The 18,737-nt window shown below is 35.8% G+C and overlaps 1 protein-coding gene across 1 annotated transcript in view; it reads left to right on the top strand.

Annotated features, from left to right (window-relative positions):
* The window catches only part of CNTN5 (contactin 5), a 1,322,225-nt gene that overhangs the window by 981,166 nt on the left and 322,322 nt on the right, over positions 1-18,737 (top strand). The window contains exon 9 of the mRNA XM_081062322.1: positions 7,305-7,407. Within this exon, the coding sequence (XP_080918448.1) occupies positions 7,305-7,407 (103 nt within the window). The remainder of the gene's footprint in view (positions 1-7,304; positions 7,408-18,737) is intronic.

An 18,737-nucleotide genomic window follows, 5' to 3' on the forward strand; every position in this document is an offset into this window, starting at 1 on the left:
AACACGCAGGCTAATTTTTGCCACAAAGGAGAAACTGAGACTTGGATTCCCTTGTCTCTAGTTCAAAAATCCCAGCCTCAACTGCCCATCCATGAAATGAACATTGTGTACAGGGCCATGGGGTAATCTGACTGGCCAGGCTTGAGCCTGATGCCCACAAAAAGTAGTAACTACAGCCAGGAAGGCAGAAGTTAGAAGAGGACAACAGCTCCCATTCAACTCACATGGTTAGAAAAGATGGACAAAGCCTTTTTCCAAAAAGAACTTTACTAACAATTATCACCCCAATAAACTCTGATTTAAAAAAAAAGGAACACTGAGAATATAGCTGCTATTCTTAGAAGAAAAGAAACAGATGTTGAGTACAATTGGCAAAGATGTTGAAGACAAATAAATGCCCATTATCTGTATATAAGAAAATGATCAACCAAACCTTTTAAACTAATGTGCTAAGACAAATTTTTAAGGTTTATTCGACATAAATTCTTGACCATAGAAATGAGTATTACTATGAGTTTCATATATAAATGTCACTTAAAACATTTTACTGTTATCACATGGACACTGACCAATCAGAACTGATCTTCAGGCAATCAAAAAACAAACAAACAAACAAAAAAGCCCCAGCTCTGGTTTGACTACTTCTACGTATACATTGAATATAATTTGCCCTACAGTTAAGGCAAGTCACCAATTAATGCAATATAATTGTATATCCACTGAGTGCTATTTTTTTCCCAGACATTTTAGTCTGCTGCACTCTAATTCTAAAAATGACAAATAGCAAGATAAAAATAAGAAACAATATAGGTTTAACTTTGAATTTCTTTTTTTAAAGAGTTCTATTAAAAACATATCTAGCATACTCATACATTATATCAGTTTCAGGTGTATACCATAGTTATTCAACATTTATCTACCCAAAGTAGTGATCACCATGATAAGTCCAGCAAACTTTTGACACTGTACCATACTATCACAATATTGTTGACTGTATTTCCTATGCTGTGCATTACATCCCCATGACTTATTTGTTTTATACCTGGAAATTTGAACCTCTTATTCCTCTTCACCCTTTTACCCCTCTTTTTAATTTTTCAATTACAGTTGACATTCAATATTTCAGATATAAAGCATAGTGGTTAGACATTTATATAATTTAAAAAGTGATCTCCCTGACTAGTATACTACCTTACTCACCTGGCGCTATACATGGTTATTGCCATATTATTGAATATATTCCCTATGCTTTATTTTATATCTCCATAACTATTTTGTAACTACCAATTTGTACTTCTTAATCCCTTCACCTTTCCATCCTGCACCCTAACCACCTTCTTATCTTTCACCCCTATAAATCTAGTACCCATAGAACACTATACACAGTTATTACAATATTATTGACTATATTCTTTATACTATACCCTACACCCCCAAGATTACTGCATAACAACCAATTTGTACTTCTTAATACTTTCTCCTTTTTCACCCATGCCCTTAACCCCCCTCCCATCTGGCAACCATCAAAATGTTCTCTATATTTATGAGTGTGTTTCTGTTTTGTTTGTTTATTTTGTTCTTTATATTCTACATATAAGTGAAATCATATGACATTGGTCTTTATCTGTCTGACATATTCCACTCAGCATAATACCCTCCAGGTCCACCCATGCCACCAAAGATGGCAAGAACCCATTCCCTTCCATGGCTGAGCAATATTCCAATGTATATACATACCACCTCCTCTTTATTCATTCATCCATCGATGTACACCCAGGCTGCCTCCAAATCATGGCCACTGTAAACAGTGCTACAATGAACATATAGATGCACTCGCCCCCTCAGAGTAACATGCTAGGTTTCTTCAGATAAATACCCAGAAGTGGATTATTTGGTCCTTTTTTGTGTCTTGTTTTAGCCTTTGTTTTAAAGTCTGTTTTGTCTGGTATACTACCCCAGCAATAATTATTGTTTTGTTTTTGTTTCCATTTACATGAAATAACATTTTCCATCCCTTTACTTTCAGTCTGTGTATGTCTTTCAGTCTAAAGTGAGTCTCTTATAGGCAGCATACGTATTGGTTTTGTTTTCTTACCCATTCAGCCACCCTATGTTTTTTATTGGAGCATTTAATCCATTTACATTGGAAGTCATTATTAATAGGTATGTAGTTCTTGCCATTTTATTATTCATATTTTTAGCTTGTTTTTCACCTTAAAGATGTCCTTCTAACATTCCTTGTTATACTAGCTTGATAGTGATGGACTCTTTTAGCTTTTTCTTATCTGGGAAGCTCGTTATCTGTCCTTCAATTTTAAATGATAGCTTTTCTGGGTAGAGTAACCTTAGTTGTAGGCTGTTGGTTTTCATCATGTTGAATATTCTGTACCCATCTATTTTGGCCTGCAAAGTTTCTGTTGAGAAATCAGCTGGAAATCTTATGGGTGCTTCCTTATAATTAACTACAAGTATTTGCCTTTCTCTTGCTGCTTTTAGGATTCTCTCTTTGTGTTTAAACTTTGCCATGTTAATTATGATGTGTCTTGGTGTGGGCTTTTTTGGGTTTATCTTGTTTGTGACTCTCTTTACTTCTTGGGCTTCTATGTCTATTTCCTTCACCAAGTTGGGGAAGTTTTTAGTCATTATTTCTTCAAATAGTTTTTCAGTTTCTTGTCCGCTCTCTTCTCCTTTTGGTACTCCTATGATGTGAATGCTGATACACTTGATGGTCTTCCAGAAGTCTCTTAAACTACCCTCATTTTTAAAAATTATTTCTCCTTTTTGCTATTTGATTGGGTGTTTTCTGCTACCTTATCATCTAAATTGCTGATTCGATCCTCTGCTTCATCGGGTGTGCTGGTGATTCTTTCTAGTGTGTTCTTCATTTCAATTACTGTGTTCTTTACTTGTGACTGGTTCTTTTTTTATGGTCTCTATGTCCTTTTTTATGTTTGCTATCTCTTTGTTGCATTTCTAACTACAACTTAATTCATTTAATCACTAAGAGAAACTATTAAATATAGAGTCTGTCCCCCCATCTTCAAAGATTATTTATCACTAGGCTTGGATTTGAACCCTATAGCCTAAAATGTTAGTAAGTTCTTTCCTATTTTTCTGATGTCCTTAGCTCTCTGTCATTGGCAGCACAGTTGGAGAAACACTGGTCTAAATTGTATTCCACTTAAGGAAAAGGACCCTAGCTCTTTGTAAGTAACTGGAATAAATAAGAAATCAACAACCATGAAGACATAGAAGAAGAGTAATGTGCTATCAGCTGAAGGCTTCTGTTTATTAGTAATTAAGGTAATTTGGGGTCATCTTCTAATGCCATGTAATTCCAACCTAGGGCAGCCACCTAATCCAAAAGAGACAGGTGTAGGGAAAGAAATGAAGACACAGTACAGTGTTTCTTGAACATATTTAGCTTAATATTAGGGGCTATCCAAAAATAAAACAGACATGTTGGATTATTTCCCTTTACTTTTATTATCAAACCCTGTCCAACAAAAGAAATTAAAACTAAGCTTCATATGACTTGAGATACTAAAAGCTGCAGCTGAAATAAACCAAGTAGCCAAGCTAGACAATCAGTGATTGATGTAGTAGATGTGGTATGCCTGGGCTGGTATACTCTGTGATTGAAATTACCCAACAGAGTGATGTCAAAAAAATATCTATGGACTTAAGGTCTGAAAACTTGTATTTTTGCCCCGTTTTCACCAATGGTTTTTTATAGGATCTTGTGCCATTTACCTGACCCCTTTTACTCTTAGCTCTCTCATCTTGAAAAGAACGAAGATAAATTAAGCTAAAGAAAACTTTAGTTCTACCATTATTATCCCATGAAACATAAAGGAAAACTTAATTCCTGAATATAATCAATTGTTAAAGAGCAAGACCTAGCTAAAGAGTTTCTAATCTATCCTTAGATCATAACTATCAGAGTAAAATTAAAAAGAACCAGTTACTTCTTATAGTACAGCTCAAATTAGGTAATATAATGTGAAGCCTCTTATTCAAACCTTTTGATTTTATTTTTAATATCTAGTCCAGATATGAGCAAATCTCTCAGGCCCTGGAGTGAGGCTTAGTGATTTCTTTGGCCCCATGGGAATCAGTTGAGAAACACCAGAAGGCCCCACCTGGACAAAATTACTTTCCACATATGACCAGGAGTGCCTATCCTTTCAGTCATTTTTAAGGATGAAAGCTTTAAAAGAATATCTTCTTTGCAATCACAAACATTACCTAAAAGAGAAAAGAGAGAATACATGGATATGGCTCTTATTAGCCAATAATATCAGTAATATCTTGGCATTATAAGGCCACAGATCCAGGTTTTGGAGGACCTGAAACGTAGTACAATTATGGGACCCTCTTTAATAAAAATAATACAAAACTATTAATATAAAAGTTCATTCTAAGGGGAAACTTTGTTTAGGATAGAAAAAGAAATCAAAACAAATTGCTGGAGCTTTGGAGATGCAGGTCCCTTCTGAGACCGCTTTAAACAATTTACTAAAACTAATCATATAGAAATATTTTCTAAATTCAGCCTGACTTCCGTTGCCCTTTTACCACAGTCTACAGCACTCCGCAACTGCTAGCACTCACAGGAACTTGTGCACATATGATATTGGGTTTAATAAGGATATTGGGCTTTAGGTAAGCGTTATGGTAAATTGTGTATTACTAAATCATCCGCTTAACAGGCAGACAAGAAACAGAATATTACAGAATCAAAGTGAAAAGCAGATGAGAGATCAGAAACTGACTTTAGGACCTGTTTCAGGTGTGCAAAGGTCACTAGACCGGATGTCCAGAAGTCTTCATATGGGGTTTACAAGTTAAGAGGCATTAGGGATAAACTTCTCATCATTGGATATACTCAGCCACGTGTCTCTAGCAGGGCACATCTTGCAATTCAGGAGAGACATAGGGAAAAAAGAAGACACGAGAAAATAAACAAAGGAAGTTGGAAAGTGTGGGGAGAGGGCAGGAGGAGGACATAAAAACAAGAGGTAGAAGAGGAAATCATTGAGAAAGAGATAGAGAAGTAGTGCTTACGCATAACCATCTGTTCTGAGAGGATAGTGCTAATCAGTCAGTTCACTTGCTAAATGCTAAATGACAGGCTCTTGGTGCACAGTGAACCTAAGACTAGAAAGAAACCGAGGGAGTTAGTCTACTAGAACAGAACATTACATTAATGGTAATTATCTTCTATGCCCTCACTTTATAATTTAACAAATGAGACACAGAGGTCACTGACCTGTCAGAGATGGTACCATCTAGTCATGAGCAGAGCAAGTCCAGAAGCCAGTGATATTTTCTCTATGCGATTGCTTCACACAAAAAATAAAATAAAAAGCAAAGATAAGCTTTCTGTCCTTAGTGAACTTAAACAATTTCCATCTAAAGTTCTCCACATTCTTCTTTTAAAGCTCATCTAAAATCAATCAATCAATCAATCAATCAATCAATCAATCAATCAGTGAACGCAGGCATACAGATTTTCTATGTTAAAGATAAACTTTTCTGCCTTTACATATCAAGTGCATCTTAGCTGCATATCTTAGACCATTTATCTTACTCTGTCTGGGTTTCTTTCTCTCCTCTCCTTTCTCATTCCAAACACGTACACAAAGGACATACACACAGAGCTATATACGCACACAGACCTATACATGCAAATATGTATGTAAATACAGACACTGCCAAACACACACATACAAGCTCCTCAGAGAAGCATCTGTGCTAACTCATAACTGTGTCATCTGTGGTGCTTTACACATAGGGATTTCCTAAAACTTGTTTTTGGAAGGAAATTAGCTCTATAGCTACCTGAGGGCACTAGCACTGGAACTCATCAGGCCTCAGCCAGTGCACTGGTTTTTGATGGGTGAAAGTCCTGTCCAATCTCCTGGCTTCAACTGCCATCTGTAAATGATGATACTAAGTTCAGATTACTTCTCCAGAACTCACCTCGAGCTTCCTTCTCTTGTTGCATTATTTGGTCAGATCCTTTCTTCTGAATATCTCATAGGTATCAAACTAAGTACTCCTAAAATGAAAGTCATCAGCTTTCCTACTGTAGTGTGTGTGTGTGTGTGTGTGTGTGTGTGTGTGTGTTTTTCCTTTCATTAACTTCGCCCAACTCCCCAAGCTCAAAACCTCAGTGTTATTATTGGTGAGGCCCATACCTTTATGCAGAGCACCATATTGTGGCCAAGTTTCATTCTGTCATGGTTTTTCCCATTTACTGTCTTTTCTCTTTTTTTACTACCATAATTTAAGTCCAGGCCATTATTATTTCCACCTTGCATTATTGAAATAATGTAACTGATTTACCAGTCTCTTCTCAAATTCATATATATGTGTGTAAATACACACACACACACACACACACACACACACATATGTCCTTCCCTTACTTAAAACTCCTGTGGCTTCAGATTACTTACAGATTAAAGTTTGAATGTCTCACTTGATCAAGGCCCTCCATTTATGTTTCCAAATTTGCCTAGTATCATTTCCCTTCACATTCCAACATGCCAGAAAAACTGATATTTTTATTTCTGGTGATTTCCCATTTCCCTGTCTTTGCTCCTACAATCCCACTTACTTTCTCTTCTATCTTTTCCCTACCTATACAAATCCTAACTACCCTTATAATCCCCTCAAATGCACATAATACTTTAAGGATACTTCATTTATGGCACTCATCACTTTCTATCGTACATTACAATTATTCTGACATGTAGCTCTTGTTTCATACTTGAGTAAATGTTGTTTCTTTGTTTAAGAATACACTTGTAGAGTGCTTGAGAACACGGTCCTTGGCTGATTTATCTTTGTAACGCTCACAATGAATGCCTAGCAAAATGCTTGCATATTATAGATATTCAATAAATATATGTTCACTTAGTACATAAGTGTTCACTCATTTGACATTGATAAAGTTTGGATACCTTTACATTTGTTTAGAAAACCAACAATTATGTAGCATGGGAAATGCTCATAGTTATTTATTTCCTCTGTAATATAATCAATACCTAAACTATCAGTGTTGATTAACACTTTAATTATATATGAATATACATGAAATCCAATTCTTAAGGAAAGACAAAGATTTCATCATGATGATTAAGTCTAAATGTACTTATTTCAACACATCAAAAATTTAGCAGTCATCAAACAGACATTAACAACCAAACCACAGTGATTTTCAATGTAACCATCCCCAAAATTGAAAAGAAATTGTGACATTCATGTTATGCTAAAGGCTATTCTTCATTTCCTAGGTGTGATGGGAGAATACGAGCCGAAAATTGAGGTCCATTTTCCTTTTACAGTTACAGCTGCTAAGGGAACAACTGTTAAGATGGAGTGCTTTGCACTTGGCAAGTAAGTACATATTCTTCCATAATTAGACACAATTGTTTATTAAAATGTGACTTAACTTACTTTTGAATCATTTATTTCACGAGGTTTTATTTTTCCAGAATCTCCTTGATGTCTATTCATTTTTTTTAAAGGGGGCAAATGGGAATTGACAAAATAATCAATAATCATTATCTTTTTAGTCATTTCTTTGAACAATAATATATGTAGTTTTGCTATTTTAATATAAAGGAAACTTCTTTAAATGAAAGATCATTATATCTCTGCTTAAGTGTCTAAAAATTTCAATATTATTCTTAAATCTTATTCAGCAATAAAGTGAATAAAAAGAGGAAAAAAGGATAAGGTGCTATGTACTCCTCATGTATATAGATTCTGATAAGATATAATAAGACAAGAATATGAAAATCATAAAGATAATAATTACAGTGAGCCAATTGATTATTTCAGTATCTCCTGAAATAATAACATGATAGCATAAGCTGTCAATATGTACAACATATAACTATTCCCCACATCAGAAAGATGACTTATATCATACTTTAATACCTGCTATACTTAGTGATTCTATTTCTGAGAGTTTAAATCCCATGATATATAATCACTTGTCAGTGATGTTTACAATATGAGTATTGGGCATAGATGCAGGAGTGGAATTTTTATTGTATTTGATTAGAGTAGTATGATTTATTTTAAACAGTGTTGTTTGTTTGGTTTTTGAAGGGTGATAAGACCTCAGAGCCCTTTCTAGACTCTATAATTATAATTTGCATAACTACATCTCTATCAGAGTTACTAATCATTTAACTTCAGCTGTGCTGAGCTACTCCCACAGCATAACTATAAAGTACTTAGAGATAAACTATGCTATATAAATGTGCTTAAAGTATGTTTAGTTTGTGGGTGAGGAAAATATTAGTAAATATAAGAAAATTAGCTAGTAAGAAGAAGTTTAGGGCATGAACATAGTAAACACTATGTTTTCTAATTTCAACAAAGTTTGAAATAACATGCATGTGCAATTCTACTAAAACCTAAGTAGAAGCAGGATCATAATAAACTAAAAATAAAATAAATAGTGTGTGGTCATTCTTTTAAGTAAAAGATGACTATGAGTAGAAATATATTTCAAGAACTTAAAATTAATTGGGAGGTATTTGGGTAGATAACTGAGGAAGCCTTGCAAACACAAAGATATTAGTTAAATGCACATAATTGAATAATACCTTAAAAGTCTTGTTTTTCACCGTTTACCATGTTGTGGTGTCCAGTATGCCTGGAAATGTCCAGAGTAAGCAGCTTAATTCTAATAAATACAAAGGAATTTATTTTGGTTCTATGCCAAAGGTTTTAGTATACCCTACAGTTAAATAATCCTTAAATGCCAGTATTTGCACTAAGGCCGCAAACAAAGAGAGGTCATATTGTAAAACAAATTAGAGAAATAGATTTATAGAGAAAAAAACAATTTGGGAAATTTCTCCAGGCAAGCTTATTAGATGTGTTTGCTTTTGGAAGTCTTGAAATATGCTTAATAAATTGATCATTTCGTCGTAGGTAGGATCCAACAATCGAAATATGTCATTTTAATGATTTATTTTCTCCAACTTCTCCACTCCTTTTTTGCTACTCCCTGTCCCCACACTATCCCAGATTAATTAATTAACTAATTAATTAAATGTAAGATGAAGATACACAGTCTCTGACAAAAGAGTCTCTGTTATTCATTTGATATTTCTTCTGGGAAGTGTCACAAGTGATTTTTTTAAAATGCTATGATTTTCTTAAAATGCCAAGAAGAGATCTATTTCTACCTAAAGACTAACCTACCATTCTGATGAAAGTAAATAAGGTCAAAGAATAACATTTTTACATATGTTAATGCCTTTACAGCACATAATTAGGTGGAGTAGAAAATGATTGCATTTCAACATGACCACAGAAATTTCAAATTAATAGCTGAGTATCTGCTGAGTTCCCACAGCTCACCTGAACTGCTCGCCACTTTAACAATTACATGGTTCTCGGGTGAACTTTTGTCTATCCAAGAACTTTACTATTTGTTAATAGATATCAGTCAAGACTTTGCTACTAAAACTGATTTTCCCACTCATTCTGTCCACGTGGAGTGTTTCAACCAAGTATTCCTCAGAGGGTATTATAACCCAGAACATGTCACGTTCTTTTCTATCAAGACTTTGCACTTGCTGTTCCCTCTACTGGGAACACTCGTCCCTGTTCTTTCCGTGCTGGCTCCTACTTATCCTCTAGCATCACTTAAATATCATCTTCTCAAGAGGTCATTTGCGACTACTTTATCTAACTCACCCTATCATTCTCTATCTCAATACTTGTATTTTTTTCTTCATAACCCTTAATACAGTAATACACTTTTAAATTATTTAAAACTTGTGTGTTTGTCTACTTTCAAAAATGTCTCTGTATCAGTCAGGAATCCAGCTGGAAACAGGATACAACTCAGATGGTTCAATAGAGTTTAGTAAAGGCTCAAATTAAAGACTTGTGAGCAGAGTTAAGAGGATCAAGAAAAGAAACTGAGGCATTAGTAGACTAGTGATAGCAAGAAGTCATTCTCATCCGTAAGCCAAAATGAGCAAGGGTGGGGGAGATAGTGTCATCAGAAGCAGAAATGGGAAGATATGGAGTGGGCCCGTAGACACCCAACAGGAGCTGTAGTCACTGTCGTCATGAAGAGATGCATTAAAACAACATAACCAAGGAAAGCATAGAGAAATTCATATCCTCACTTCTTTTACTGCATGTCTTCTGATCTCTTATGGCTCCTGTGACTGGAGGCAAACAGAAGCCAGTTTGCAAGCCCAAAGGATGCAGTTGGCTGTACACAAAGCAAGGCAAAAAGTGTGGGAGAAGAGGAGAGTGACAGAAAAGGAAGGCAAACAGAATAACCAGCACGTCCCCTTCATTGAGTTTTAAGCCCCCTAAGGGCAGGAATCATTTTTCACTTATATATCCTAGTGCCTAACACAGTACCTGGCACGTAGACAGCACTCAGGAAATAATTTGTTGAAGGAATGAACAAACTCTGAAATAATGTGCCTATTTAATCCAATCAACTACTAATAACAGAAAATAAATAATAAATAATAGGTTCTTTATACATAAAGCTTTTCGACTAACTCCTATTCTCCCAAACGAATCCACCTACATCCACTCCACACCTGTATCTCTAGCCCTCTCATCTTTTCCTATTTATGTCCAAATTTATACTTGTATTCTTTTTATTAATCATATCTTGGTTTGTTTCATTCTCTTTTTTATTAGTTTGAGGTGTACAAAACAACAATGTGATTGGACATTTATATACCTCACAAAGTGATAACTCTAAAAAGTCTATTACCCATCTGACTGTACAGAGTTATTACAATATTATTGACTATATTAAAATTGTAATACTCAATATATATTGATAACAAAAGATGAGTACAAGTCACGTTTGACTTCTGCAATTACAAGAGGTGCTCAAAGTGGTTACCATCAGCATAATTTTAATACAGTTTTTTTCCTTTCTTAAAATGTGTATGCATTTTTTGGTATGTACATTTATATCTTATTTAATGTCTCTCATCAATGTCTTATAATTTTCTGAGTACAGGTCTTTTACTTCCTTGGTTAAATTTATCCCTAGGTATTTTATGTTGATGCAATCGTAAATGGGATTGTTTTCTTAATTTCTCTTTCTGATAATTTTTGTTGGTGTATAATAACGCAACCGATTTCTGAATATTGATTTTTGTATCGTGCTAGTTTTACTGAATTCATTTATTAGTTCTAATAGTTTTTTGTTGGAATCTTCTTTGAGGGTCTCCATATATAAAGTCGTGTTATCTGAAAATGATGGCATTTTTACTTCTTCCTTTCCAATTTGGATGCCTTTTATTTCTTTTTTTTGTCTGAATGCTGTGGCTGGGACTTCCAGTACTATGTTAAATAAAAGCGTTGAAAGTGGACATCCTTGTCTTTCTTGTTTCTGATCTTAAGGATAATGCCTTTAGCTTTTCCTTATTGAGTATGATGTCAGCTTGGATTTGTCATGTATGGCCTTTATCATGTTGAGATATGTTCCCTCTATTCCCACTTTGCTGAGAGTTCTTATCTATGCTGGAGTTTGTCAAACTCTTTATGTGCATCTATTGATATGATCATACAATTTTTAATATCCACTTTGTTTATGTGGTGTATCATATTAATTGATTTGTGGATTTTGAACTAAACTTGCCTAACAGTAGTTAATCCCACTTCCACTTGATCATGGTGTATGATTATTTTAATATATTGCTAAATTCGGTTCACTAATATTTTGTTGTAGTTATTTGTCTCTGTGTTTATCAGGGATATCCGCCTATCATTTACTTTTTTGTAATATCTTTATTTGGTTTTGGAATCAGGGATGGAGGCCTCATATAATGAGATTGGGAGCCTTCACTCCTCTTGAATTTTTTGGAATAGTTTGAGAAAAATAGGTGTTAATTTTTCTCTGAATTTTTGGTACAATTCACCTGTGAAGTTATCTAGTCCAGGACTTTTGTTTATTGGGAGCTTGTTGATTACTGATTTGATTTCATTAGTAGTCATTGGTCACTTCAGATTTTGTTTTCTCATGATTCAGCCTTGGAAGATTGTATGCTTCTAGGATATTATCCATTTCTTCCAGATTGTCCAATTTCTTGGCATACAATTGCTCATAGTATTTTCTCAAATTTTTTATATTTCTGTTGTGTCTGTTGTCACTTCTTTTCCATTTGTGATTTTATTTATTTGGGTTTTCTTGTTTTATTTTATTTCTGGGTCTGGTTAAAATTTTATCAATTTTGTTTCTCTTTTCAAAGAAACAGCTCTTGGTTTCATTGACCTTGTGTACTGTATTTTGAGCCTCTCTTTCATTTATTTCTGCTTTGATCTTTATTATGTCCTTCCTTCTACTCACTTTGGGCTTTGCTTTCTTTTTCCATTTCCCTTAGGTATAAAGTTAGATTGCTTATTTGAGATGTTTCTTGTTTCTTGCTATCCGCCTGCATTGCTATGAATTTCCTTCTTAGAAATACTTTTGCTGTGTCCCATAGATTTGGGGACATTGTGTTTTATTTTCATTTGTCTCAAGGTATCTTTTTATTTCTTCCTTGATCTTATTTTAACCCATTCATTGCTTAGTAGCATGTTATTTAGCCTGTATGTGTTTGTGCATTTTTTCAGTTTTTTTCTTGTAATTGATTTCTAGTTTCATACTACTGTGTTCAGAGTAGATGCTTGATATGATATCAATCATGTTAAATTTATCAAAAGTTGTTTTGTGGCCTAAAATATGGTCTATTTTGGAAAATTTCCATATTCACTTGAAAAGAATGCATATTCTGCTGCTATAAAAATAACAATTAAATCCATCTGATTTAGTGTGTCATTTAAGGACACTTTCGTTTTTGTTTTCCCATCCAGAAACTCTTTCCATTGGCGTCAATGAAGTATTAAAGTCCCCTACTATGACTGTGCTACTGTTGATCTCTCCTTTTATGTCAGTCAACATTTGTTTTACATATTTAGGACCTCCTATGTTGGGTACACAGATGTTTACTAGGGTTATGTCATCTTGTTGAATTGATCCCTTTATCATGTAATGTCCTTCTTTGTCTGTTGTTATAATCTCATTTTAAAATCTACTTTTTCTGATATAAATATTGCTACCCCAACTTTTTCTTCATTTCCATTTGCATGTAATATCTTTTTGCATCCCTTTACTTTCAGTCTGTGTGTATGTTTCTATCTGAGGTGAGTCTCTTGTAGATAGTACATGCATGGGTCCCGTTTTCTTATCCATTCAACTACCCTATGCCTTTTGATTGGAACATTTAATCCATTTACATTTAAAGTAATTATTGATAGTTACATAGTTATTGCTATTTTATTATTCATATTTTTCAACTTGTTTTGTTTGTTTGCTTGCTTTTCTCCTTCTTCTTAAAAAAAGTCCCTTTAATATTCTTGTAATACGGCTTAGTGGTAAAGAATTCCTTTAGTTTTTTTCTTGTCTGGAAAGCTCTTTATCTCTCCTTCAATTTTAAATGATAGCCTTACTGGGTAGAGTAGTATTGGTTATAGGCCATTGCTTTTCATCACTTTGAATATTTCCTGGCACTCCCTTCTGGGTTGAGAAGTTTCTGTTGAGAAATCAGCTGACAGTCTTATGGGAGATCCCTTGTAAATAACTAATTGTTTTTCTCTTGCTGCTTTTAAGATTCTGTCTGCTTTTATCCTTTGCCATTTCAGTTATAATGTGTCTGGGTATGTGACTGTTTTGGTTCTTCTTGTTTTGGACTCTCTGCACTTCCTGAACTTGTATGTCTATTTACTTTGCCAGATTAGGGAAATTTTCCATCACTTTTTCTTCAAATGAGTTTTTGATCCCTTGCTCTCTGTCTTCTCCTTCTGGTGCTTTTATCATGCGAATGGTATTATGCTTGGTGTTGTCCCAAAGGTCCCTTAAACTATTATTATTATTATTATTATTATTATTATTATTATTATTATTTTACCTTTCTGTTGTTGTGATTGGGTTTTTCTGCCACCTTTTCTATTAAATTGCTGATTCCGTTCTCTGCTGCATCTAATATTTTGGTGATTCCTTCTGGTGTATTCTTCATTTTAGTTATTGTATTCTTTATTTCTGATTAGTTGTTTTTTATGGTTTCTATGTTCTTTATGCTTACTATCTCTTTGTTGAAGTCCTCCCTAAGTTTTTTTAAACATTCTTATAACCTGTGTTTTGAAACCTATCTCTGGTAGGTTGGTTGCCTCTATTTCATTTAGTCCTTATTCTTGAATTTTATCGTGTTCTTTTACTTGGGACATGTTTCTTTGTTTCCTCACTTTGACTGTCTATCTGTGTTTGCTTCTATGTATTAGGTAGATCTCGTATGTCTCTCAGTCTTTGCTGGGTGGCCTTATGTAGTTTGTGTCCTGTGTGGCATAATGGTGCAGTCTCCCTGATCATCTGTGCACATGTTCCAGGAGTGTTCCTTGTCTGTGTTGTGTGTATTTTCCTGTTGTCATTGAGCGTTGAATGCTTTTGACATGTCTGTGGGTGGGGCTGACTCTCAGGCTGACTAGCTATGAGGATTGGCTATGCCTACAGACTATGAACTGATATGTGGAGGCTGACCCCTCAGAGCAGGATTTGCCTGACTGGGCTCTTGTGCCTGTTGAGACCACCATTTGGGTGTGCCATTGGGCTAATCAAGTAGTGCTTTGGTGTGGTCTGAGACTGGCCTCTAGGAGTGTTGTTTCTGCTGCTTCTTGGGATGGGCTCCCATGCAGGCTAATTTCAGCCTTGTGTATGATCAGCCTGGGAGCTACAAAACTACATTGGGTTGGTTGCTGCCTATGTTGGACTAGAGGTGTGTGGGGGTGGCCTTGCTGTGAACCAAGGCTGCTGCCACCACTATTGGTCCTGAGGCAGCTTAGCAAAAGGCCCAGGACACTCAAGGCATGTTGCCATTTGCTGGCTGCCCATGAGGCTCAGCCACTAAAAGAGCCTCTTTAGGTGGACTGGTTGGTCTTGTTGATATGGTGCTGCCCAGTGAGGCCACCTGAATTGCGTGGAGTGGGATCCCAGGGAGTCACTGAGATGGGGTTGGTGGTTTCATAAAGTTAATGCAGATTCAGTTCTTGTGCCAGTACTGATCCTGTAGCCAGTCCACAAAATGCCCAGAGATTACCAAAGGCAGCCACCATTCAGCTTGGGCCCACAGACCCCAAGAAAGGTTGTAGCCCAAGCTGGGGCTTACCACCCACCACCAAAAGTTTCCCAGGCCACCATGGGACAGCCACTGCTATAGAAGCCTCTTGCAGCTTCAGTCCTGTGGGGCAGGACTGAACATCCAGGAGATGAAAGATCCCTGGGCAATTCTACATTAACTTGACTAAAGGGCTGTGTGTGTGCGGAATTTACTAGACCAATGCAGCCTCAGATTTGCCCCTGTGGGGAGGGTTCGACATAGGAAAGATGGCACCCTCCTGCAGGCTGCATGTGAGATAGGCTCCATACAGACATAAATGCGGTGATCCCTGTAACCCTCTCTCTAAAATTACACAACTCAATCTTCCCCTGTATGTCTCTGGCACATCCCAAGTTGCCCCACCTCTGCACGAGCCCAGGGTGAGTGCTTGTAAGCAACTGAGTCTGTGCATGGGCCATTTAAAAGGATGACTAAATTTCCAGCCACCTTCCATCTCACTGGGATGGACAGAATCCTCCCTGATTTTCACAACCACATGTTATAGGGACTCCTCTTCCCAGCACAGAACACCTGAACTGGCAATCCCAGTGTGGCACTAGAACCCCTCACTCTTCAGCGGGTATCTCTGCTGCTGAGGTGTACCTTCCAATGTTCAACCATTACCTTTGGGTTCAGGGTCTGCCCCCCCCCCATGTCTCTGCCCAACATCCCAGTCTCAATGTGGCCTTTTTATATCCTTAGTTGTAGGGGTTCTTTTCAGCTAGTTTTCTGGTGTTTTTTGAGGTTGATTATTGTCTAACTTAGTTGTAATTTTAATGTGATCATCAGAGGCAGTGGACATAGTATTTACCTATTTCGCCATCTTGGACCTAGCTACAATTGTATTCTTATCCACACCATTTCCTGACTATTCTTTCCTAGCTCCAGCAGTATCTATCTCTCTTAGACCTACGACTTCTCTGCTTTTGATTTTATTCTCCAAGCTTTTTATCTTGTTCAAGTTATACTTAGTATTTAACAAAAACAATCCCCCAAAAAGCTTCTCTTTATTGATCCTTAGGAAGGGTTTGTGTGTTTCCTTTGAGGGATAGAATATGGTTTAGAATGAGATTTATCATATTTAAATACTAGGGTGAAAGGCAGAGTGAAAACATATACCACAGGGAGTGATATTTAATACAATAATGGCTTCAAGGACAAAGAAGGAGAAGATCATAAGTAAAAGTCTTGCTGGTTCCACCTTTGCCTCCTCCACACCTTACTGGGGTAACCCAGTTCTCTTGTTAGAAATCACAATTTTATCATTGAATGAAATATCTTCCTAGATACACCTCCTTTCTCAAGGAAAAATAATTTATTAATTAATACAAAGGAATCAAAAATCAAGAGTTAGGCTTTGCATAACTAATCTTGTAAATGTACATGGGCTAAAGTATTTTGAAAGAACCTAAAACTGAATATAAGTCTGGAGGTTTTGAAAATCAACTATGTGCCCGGAAATGTACTAGCTTCCATGGATTTCCATAGTCCCTGTTCTCAAAGAGAGGCCATTCTATCTTCATACATTTAGCTGAATCTAATCACATCATCTGCAGCCCAGTCTTAGTCATTGCATAAGCAGCAGCACACACTACTGCCCATCTTTTTTGTTTCAACTATAAACTAAGACTAAATGACAATAATGGCAGATTTTCTTCCTCTTGAGTTTTTTCTGACCCTTGACATAATCATGTACTTCTGTACTTCTGATAGGCCAAACTGGGTAATTTTTTTATATTGTTAGAGTCACACTTCCAAACTATGTCAGCATACTGTTCCACTGCTCACAAACTACATTTTTACTCTGTTGAAAAGTATGCTTATCTTTATATAGTTGTCCTTATAGATGTTCAGCTCTTATAACTTAGAGTATGTAAATAATATAACCATAGTTGCACAAATAATTTAAAAATATACGCTGTGTTACTTTTTCTGTATTCTTAAAGGAAAAATGGCAGAAGACAAATGATTTTAAGTTATTGAATTTTACTATCTTTTAATATTACACAGCCTCACCAACCTGCCTAATCTGAAGTTAAATAAAAAGTCAATAGCAAAGCTACAAGCTACAAGTTTTCTTTTAAAGAAACCTCTACTTAAACCACAATTTAACAAAAATCAAATGGTTTCTCCATGCACTGCTGCAGCAGAATATAACAGACGTGTAATAGAAAATAATTAACTCACTTGTTTTTATTAATCATTCTAAGTGTATGTATAGCTCACATTTATTTCAATGTTTAATATTAGAAGACTTTGGGGTCTTTATTTAGAAGTTTGGTGATGTTTTTGTGACCAGAAGTATACGGTAGGAAGTTCACTCCTGTTTATATCAATTAGCCTATGATAAAATCGGTTTCATTATATGTCATTTGGCTGAAAGTCATCATTTCCAAGAACCTGTCAATGACGTTAAGTAAGATCTTACTATATCTTGCCCTTAGAATCCTATTCAGGCTTCAAGGCTTAGGTCAAATGCCACTTTTCTGTTACGTTTTGTCTGCTTTGCTTGGGATCATCCAATCTCTTACCTTTGGAACTAGTGACCACCACTATTTTACCATTTAGCCTGTTCTGTTGGGCTAGTTTGTATATCTGCCTTCTTTACTGTGATACATTTTTGAATTCCTATTTTTATGTGCAGCAGGTGCTGGATATGTTTACTGAATTTAATTCAGGCATGGGAAATTTGTTCCATTTCTTGTAACAGGAGGTACGTTATTGCCTTGGTTTAGTCAGACAGAAGTCTCCGGATGCCTTTCACATGTCTTGGCCCTGAAAATTCTGACCACATTATATTAGCTACAGTTTTCTGGCAGGTCTCATTTCATCATGTGACCTTATGCAGACCCCAGAAAGATCTCCAGATATGTTACATAGCCACCAACAACAAAGAAGTGAAATTCGGTCACTGATGCTTAAATGACTGTGCACAAGGGCAAACTTGGGGTTATTCTACAATAAAAAAGCTATATGCTTTAAAGCAACATTGGTTTATCTACTGTGACAATCCTGCAAGCTAATAGTGTTACAGGCAGATTTATTTTTTTACTTTACATGTTCCTTATCTTGCTTTAGCAGCCATTAACAGACAATCAGATCAGCTGTACTCAAAAGGCCTTGAACCAGTTACTGTAATAATTATGTGAATGACCTTTCCAGACTCATCTGAAACCTGGTGGTGAGGTGGGAGGGAAGAACACATTCAATTTCCTGCCCTTTTTAGTTCCTGTTTGTTTCTCTTTCAGATAGCACTTACAAATCCTCTTTTGTTGCTCTCCATCAAATCCTATTAGGGAATCAAGACATTAAGTAATTTTTTTCTGTTTTTATATGTTTATTACAAGTAAGAAAGTACCAGTTATCAATTCATAAAGTCATTTTTGCTGTTTTTTATGTTTTCTTTCTCAGTCCTTAGCCAAGCTGTCTCAAATGGCCGCACTTGTGTCCCATTGTAACTGTGAGAATGACAAATATTCCTCTGAGACTTCCCACAGTCTGCAACTGGCAAATGTTCCTGAAAGA

This window comes from Rhinolophus hipposideros, assembly GCF_964194185.1.
Source record: "Rhinolophus hipposideros genome assembly, chromosome: 10".
NCBI lineage: Eukaryota > Metazoa > Chordata > Mammalia > Chiroptera > Rhinolophidae > Rhinolophus > Rhinolophus hipposideros.